This window comes from Anarhichas minor, unplaced genomic scaffold (genome assembly GCF_050575085.1).
Source record: "Anarhichas minor isolate MPS153535 unplaced genomic scaffold, ASM5057508v1 ptg000012l, whole genome shotgun sequence".
NCBI lineage: Eukaryota > Metazoa > Chordata > Actinopteri > Perciformes > Anarhichadidae > Anarhichas > Anarhichas minor.
This window is the reverse complement of record NW_027466458.1, coordinates 4850453-4858173: the sequence shown is the minus strand read 5'-3', so window position 1 is coordinate 4858173 and position 7721 is coordinate 4850453. Positions and strand designations below refer to the sequence as shown.

Genomic DNA, 7721 nt, shown 5'->3' with positions numbered 1-7721 from the left:
GATTGTGTTCACCACATTTGTAAAAAAGAATTCTATCCATCTCTCATGTTCATGGGCAAGCAAACAATGGTATCCTTGTGTGAAAACCCTGGATGACGTTTGAAGATTCCTGTTTAAAGTGAGTTCTGGTAAAGTGCAAGAAAGTGTGAAAAAAACATGAATAAGAGGATTACACTTCCCCAATATCTCACCTCGTAGATCATTTTCTCGGTGCCACCGGTCGGACTGTAAGAGGTCTGAAACTGCAGCTCTGCACTGGATGATATTGACACCTGTGTGTAGTTGTGAATCTCAGCCAGACTACAATAAAAACATAAAGATAAGTAATACAGCTACACTTTTTTATGTCAGGCCATAAAAACAGGAATAGATAAAACACCACTCTCAAATGCATTCAGCTCTTGTGTCTCTTGTATCTCATCACCACTTAATGATATTCCTCACATGTCCCCACAGCTTAGTGACCCACAGGTTAGCGCCCAGGTCTGTCAAATATTGAATTTCTTGGGTTAACATCTTTCGGCACAGCTCCTGATGTGCTTTGTTTATGTTTTTGTTCAAATTGTATCCTTCTATAGATATCTCCCCGATGGGCTGCCACGGCAGCATGGCCTCCTCGTGAACACTTCCAGCCTCGACGGAGTGACCTCCCTCAATGCAGATCTCCACCAATTCTGCGTTCCTCCTCTTTAGTTTGGCGACCTCCTCTGCCATACGTTGTCGTCCAAAAACCTCCACCTTCTCCCAAAAGGTCACGTTAAAATGTCTGTACAGCTTCCAGTCGATGCCGTTCCACTGCAGGGCCTTCGCCCTGAGCTCAGGAGTCAGTTTAGATATGGTGGATTCCTTACGGGAGTTGAGCTTGAAGAAGATGATGTCGTCCGTCTCCCAACAGAGAGCATCCCGAAGCAGGATGAGGGATTCTTCAAAGTGCTCCATTAGCATGACTAAGTGAAAACGCTCAGCGATGACCCTGATGCCCCCTTCAACACGCGGGTCGTCTGGATCCAGAGTGTTGTCCTGCCCAAAGTCAAAGAACAGCAGGTTCTTCAGGTAGAAAGAGTTAAATCCATCTGGGCTGAAGTACTGTTTAGGGTCACCCAGGAACTCAGCCATCTTATCCTGACCAGGTATCCTCCAGGTCAGAGGAACGATGTGACCAAAGTAATGAAAGGCTGACTCAAAGAGCTCTGCTGGATCTCGTAATATTGTAATGTAGAAAGTGTCTCGGGGCAGCACTCTGGCCACCTCGGTGGCATTGAATCGCATGTGGTTACACATGATGTTAAAACACATTCCCGATTCGTAGCCTTGAACGTACGCGCGCTGAAAAGGGGAGGGGTAGAAGAAGTCGTTCCGGCTGTTGGGGAAGGCAAATCTGAGTTTGTGCTTCTCTCCAAAGCGGAACAGGATATTGAGGAAGGTGCTGCTGGCGGTTTTATGGGTCTTCATAAACATGACGTCTACTTTAGGAACACAGATGTTTTTGTCTCGCTGTGAGATGTTGGTGGTTGGCTGGGTGCTGTGCTGGTCTGGTGGGGGAGCACAGGAGCGAGGCACTGGAAGCCTAGGAAGTCAGCACGGGGAAATGATTGAGTGTCACCATAGTTAATCACAGCATATTTACAGTTATGCACTGAAAACTGTGTACGATCAGAAGATACAGCGTTTAATACTTATTTCTATCAGATTATTTCTTATCTTATGTCAAAATGCCAAGTTTTCAATGTGTTGTGAAAGCTTGAAGCCATACAACGCAAGCATAGTATCACTGTAATTAAAATCCAAAGATTGATCTGTAGCTCTTGTTCTGCAGCACATCAACTGTCACAACAATATTAAACACACGCTGCCCTTAAACGTAGCTGAGACAATTGTAATTGAGAATGTCTCAAAAGTGATAAATACATTGCTGAATGTGAAATATTAAAATGCCAAGACATATTCACTGTTTCTCATCACTGCTGATTGTCTTCTCGGTGCCAACACTACACTGTACACTACACAACATGCTGTAGTCAGTAAATGAACATAATATCTATACAGTCAAATATTCTTCTCTTTAATTGCATTTGCAGAATTAGTGATTACTTTATAATTGGTGCCAATAAATAGATGATTAGTTTAAGTTAATTAACAAAATACCCAGTACAAAGAAGTATTATTGGATTTATATCCCACAGTTTATCATTTAAAACATAGTCGATCATTTGTGATTCCATTACCAATATGGAACATGCGGTGAGATAATTGTATGATCTTTTTAGAGGCATTTTTTGAAAGCCCACATATTTCTGTCATGTTTATTGTTCCAGTAAACTCTAAAATGGAGCTGCACCAGCCAACTCAATGTGTTTGATGTTGGCAAAGTTCAGTAGAAATAAAAACATGAGTTGATAATGCTAAAATGAATTGACATGAATACTGTATAATACTGTCTATATAACCAGTTTACCAGAGATAAAAAGGGAGCGGGGAGTCATTAAATTCAATCTCTTAGGCACATACATTGAATTCTATATTAATATTCTATACAATAATTGAAGAACCGACTCTTTAAGTTGAACACGTCATTACCAGGAACCAGATTTCTGTTTAGGCCTGTCTTATCTATAGATAAAGACACCTGCTAATGGTCATAAATGAGTATATAAACAGGTTGTAAGGTGCTAAAGTTAGATAATAAAGGCTATACTTTGTAGATAAAGGGTCAAAAAAGTCAATGGTAATGAGCAAAACATTAATTTGTGTTTTTTCTTATGTTTTTATTTTTTTTACCTTTGCAGCCATTCTGCATCTGCCAACTGACTAGAAATAAAATGTCCTATTTTATGCCTGACTAATCAATATGCTGTGTTTTTATTGCACTCTCAGTGGTTTCTATTTGCCCTTTTGTCTAAAGGCCTTACTCTGGAGTGAAGTTGATCTGTACTGTCGAAAGAGCGTAGAGCAGAGTTATACTGATGAGCAGACAGCCCACAGTGACACGTTTGATCTGGAGCTTCCACCACTGCCTCTCTTGTTTTTGGAGCATGGTAACAAACAGAGAACTGAAAAAAAAGAAGACGAAGAACAAACATATGAGGGGAAGCGCAAACATTGTTTGAGTCACACTTTGTTTGACACAAATAACACGCATCAACTTTTGTGTTTAATAATAGAAAGAGTTCCAGTACCAGATCAATCAATCAGTCAAGCTTCACAGGTACATGTTTGACTTTCTCATTGCAGCTTCAACAGAAAGAAGGAATATAATGATCCAGGTGGGAATTTGATAAATAAATTGCATGTAAAAAACGGTGCATATTTTACATGCAATGTATGTCAGAGATATACATTTGAGACCCGAGAGACCCCCACGGGGGTCTTTTTAGGAAAGTGTAGCCTACAGCGTGTAGTAGAAAGCACTTTTCATAAACATGCGATTAGCGTTTTCGAAATTACTCTCTTTCAAACCGTTCAAAAGTTACATATATCAAAGCCAACCATCAGCCACAACTCTGCAGGAAAACAATTGGGGAAAAAACTTACATTTTGGTGTTTTTTGTGACGAAAAACGGATTTAATCCATTGGATTTTGCAGCAGCGTCTTCCTGCGTCTCCGCGTGTGTGTGTGAAATGCCGGATGTCCGAGAATGAATGAGAAAGTGGCAGGTGATTCAGCCAGGTGGACTAATGCATGTAGACAGCGGGGTTCGGCCAGCATTTTGCGATGTTTAGTCAGTAAACAGACCCGGATCGTTCCAAACACCCCCGCATGGCTCCCGTTGGACTATCCCGCATGCACAAGGCAAGGCAAGGCAAGTTTATTTGTATAGCACATTTCAACAACAAGGTAATTCAAAGTGCTTCACATAAAACCATTAAAAGCATCAAAACATAAGGCAAAAGGTACATGAATAAATCGGCCAATCACAGGCCTTACCAAGCCGACATACACACACAGACAAAGGCATTTATTTTTATGAATGCCAGTTATGACACCTCAAAACTGCTCAGAATGAATCCAAATTATGCCAAACTGCTTTATTAGGATTATTGAACACTCTTACTGATAAGACAAGTGAATATATAGTTAATATTTAGTTATATAGTATATCAAATTAGAATACAGCAATGCAACTGCTGGTTCCGAAAATCTGAATTTTGCTTGACTCAGACCATTTATTCTGGCCTGCTTCACTCAATCGAAGTAAAATATGTTGTGGAGACATGTAAAACGTGTTGTGCTATGACTGTGGCGTATTTTTAGGCAAGAATCTGTATTATTTCAAGTAAATATTTTGATACAGGTGCTTTTTTTTCCGGCGAACCTGAAACTTTTTCAATTTGAGCTGTGTGTCATCTTCATTCACTATTAACCAGTAACATATACACAATATTTACACATATGAACACATCTCACAAGTGTTACCTGTATTATACAATCACAATTATTAAAATAGGCCTTGTAGTTACAGATGTGGAGTCTTTTGGGTATGGTAATGCAATTTTCGAGCAGACGCCTAAAAATAGGGCTAGGTATGGCCATGTTAACCTTCCTATTAGAAGCACTTGCAAGTTAAATTAGATTCAATTTACTCCAATCAATCATCAGTTTTAACATTGTGAAAACTGAGAGTACTTTAAATAGATAGTCATCATATTTAACTGTGTTTAAATAACGCATGCAAAACACTCTGTTTATATGTTATGGTCATAACAAATGGGTATTATTCATTTTCCATTTAAAATGCTGTATAATTAGCATGTTCAGCATTTAGATATTCAAAAAACATCACCAGTTTACTTTCGAACCAAAAGGCATACAAAACTGAAAATCCAAATTTAAAGTGGTATTTGTAAAAAATAGAAATTCCTTAATTGTTAACAACGACAACCCAGAATATGTTGTTTTGTTGTTATATACAACTGTACAGTTATTCTCTGTTCACTTGAACCAATTGGAAATAGTAAATCCATTGAAGAAGAACAAGAAATAAAAAACACTGCCTTGCCAAAAAAAGTTGAAAGATAAGTAAAGTGCTTTGGGAATGGAAATCAACAGATGCTACTGAAAAGATAACGTAAGATTTGCGGAGGGAAAAGCGGATCCTTACTATTCATGTGGAATACCAGTCGCTGGACTCTCACATCAAATTTCTTCCTGCCATGGCGAGTATTCCAAATCTTACATTTATTACCCTGTTTACCTTACTGTAGCCTGGATGACACTCTGAGCACAATCTCCACATCGTCGTGGTGTCAGGTTTTGTGTTCCAGGTGTGGAGGAGCAAAGAAAAGGTCGGACACATGCATCCCAGCTGTCACGCCTTACTGCAGTATCCTGGCCGCTCAGCAGAGGGCCTCATCTCATCGTTTAACCAAACTGAGGTGATTTCACTCTAACTCCAAATGGAAATATCTAAATAAATGATCTTTATTTTATGAATTCATAGCAGACTGTAAGCGTTCACCTACATGCTTTTAAAATGGACGTGACAAAGTCTGCCGTGCTGATCTGCTTTTTTCTTCAGCACCACTACAGTCCTGTTTCTTGATCTCTTTTTTTATTTTATTCTTGAACTCCACTGCACTTTACTTTCAAATTGTACACATAGATTACTCCTGACATGTAAAATAAGTGATACACAAAAGAAGAAAAACATCCACACACTTAAAATCTGCATTTATCATTCATGAGGTTTGGGCCCTTCACTCACGCAGTCGGGGCAAAAAGACTATCCCATAAATTACAGTAATTAGCCCCATTGCAAAACATCTGTGTATCCCTGACAAGATCACGCCAAAAGGGTCGTATGGACTTCACTTCAGATCACATTGATTATAAAATAACATAATTTATGACCATCATTAGACAGTTGTTCCTTTTTTTATACTTAAGATAACGACATGCAGCTGTCAGAGGGAGCTCCTTTGAAAAAATGGTCGGTTTCATTTTACGACGCTGCAGATGCAAATATGATATTTTATGATGTGCTTTAAATAATACAATACTTCCACACAATTATTTTATGTGAATGAACAACAGTTAAAACCTTTCCCATCTCATGCATCTCAGTGTGTACAGCAGTTGTGTGACAGTGACCTCTAATGAATTAGTAACAGTGTCATGGTGTGCAAAGGATAGTCCCAAGAACTTTAACATAAACCGTTTGGGGATAGGCTGAAGAGTAAATAGCATCAGTACATTTAGTTGGAGTTTTTTGGGAGTTTAAGCTGAAGCAACACCAGAGGGAGACGTTTGGTGGAAAAACACATCTGTCCCAATTAGTGTGCATCATAAAGTCTGAGCATGTTGTCTGATTTCAAAAACGTGCAGCTTTCTTTTGCCCACATTTGCAGAAAGCAAGTGGAACTTCACCAGTCTGAACCACCGGAGCCAAACATTGGGTTTTGTCTGAGTGACACTGTCAGTTCTGCTGTGGTTCCCTTATAGTCCTGCTGCTCATTAGTCAGCTGTGAAAGAACGCGGTGTTCCAGGCTTGTAGATCTGTAAATGTGAAATACCATATTCCTGTGAAAAATAAACACACTTTCTCATCTTAACTACATGCTGCTGGATAATTAAGAGTTTAAAAACATAATCGCTAGCTGGCAGAAGCTGTTTTACAGCCACAATTACTCTCTATTTCTGAAAAAAGGACACGAAGACGGTGTTTACAGATTTTTCATTGATGTAAAATTGCCACGCAAAACATTAATCTGTGGTAATGGTTCCACATTTCAATTCTGAGCAGATGTTGATATTCATTTATTATGTTTTATTGTTATTTCACCGTGGAATGAGAAGTTATTTTAGGGAAAATAAACGTGTCAGTGTTTGATCCGATGGATGTGTAAAAGTACATTGACTGTGTTATAGTCATCAATGGAACTGTGTGCGCACACACACACACACACAAACCTGACAGCTACACTATCTATAATGGATACTGTAACATTGTGTTTGTCCAGACATGGAGTGTCACTTGCTCGTAAATCAGATATTGTGAGCCGGAAGAGTCTGTGTTGTGCTGGAAAACTGTTTTTAGCTCAGATGTTGGATAAGTAAAACAATTTGAAAGTTTACTTCTATTATTAAACTAAAAAGTTACTTCACCTCTGTCTTTATGAATGATCCGCAGCTGCTTCTCTGTTCCATACTGATGCTTTTTAGGATCTGTGGTTCTCAGGGATGGAGAAACCTGCTCGGAGGTCCCGAGGCAAAAATCAGCAGTGGGTCCACATTTACTTACTCATGCCAATATTAATATAAAAGACCATTATTATATATTTCCATGTGTTAAAATCGTATATATAACAAAATGCATTTGTATATATTGAAACTAGATTTTGATAAAGGCCCCATCTAGCTTCAGGGTAGGTTAAAATGCAGGAGCCACTAAATGTCCTTACCATTTGAACTGAAGAAAAATTCCCACAAACTAACTGCCACACACGGATCCTCAGGCCTTTGGGGCCCCTAAGTGTCTGGGGCTCTGGGAAAGCTTTTACCTGCTGGGCAATCCAGCCTTGAAGTTGCCAAAACAGTAGTGATGATGTTTGATGACAACATCTCATGTGCTCTTTGACAGCTGAAGTGTTACAGTGACTTGAACATTGATGCCCCACCCCAGTAGTAGTTGTGTCTGCATGCTGTTTCATGAATAAAGGACGGGGTCCTCATTTGATTCTGAAATGACCCTCTGTATACAAGGCTAGTATATCACAGCCGTGCT

The 7721-nt window shown here is 39.2% G+C and overlaps 1 protein-coding gene across 1 annotated transcript; it reads right to left on the bottom strand.

Annotated features, from left to right (window-relative positions):
- Positions 1-420: 420 nt before the first annotated feature.
- On the bottom strand, positions 421-3034 carry LOC142948686 (galactosylceramide sulfotransferase-like). Its single transcript, XM_076090821.1, has 2 exons — positions 2910-3034; positions 421-1567 (listed from the first exon to the last, which is right to left on the bottom strand). Exons 1-2 carry the CDS (start codon positions 3032-3034, stop codon positions 421-423), a joined length of 1272 nt encoding a protein of 423 aa, XP_075946936.1.
- Positions 3035-7721: the final 4687 nt, after the last annotated feature.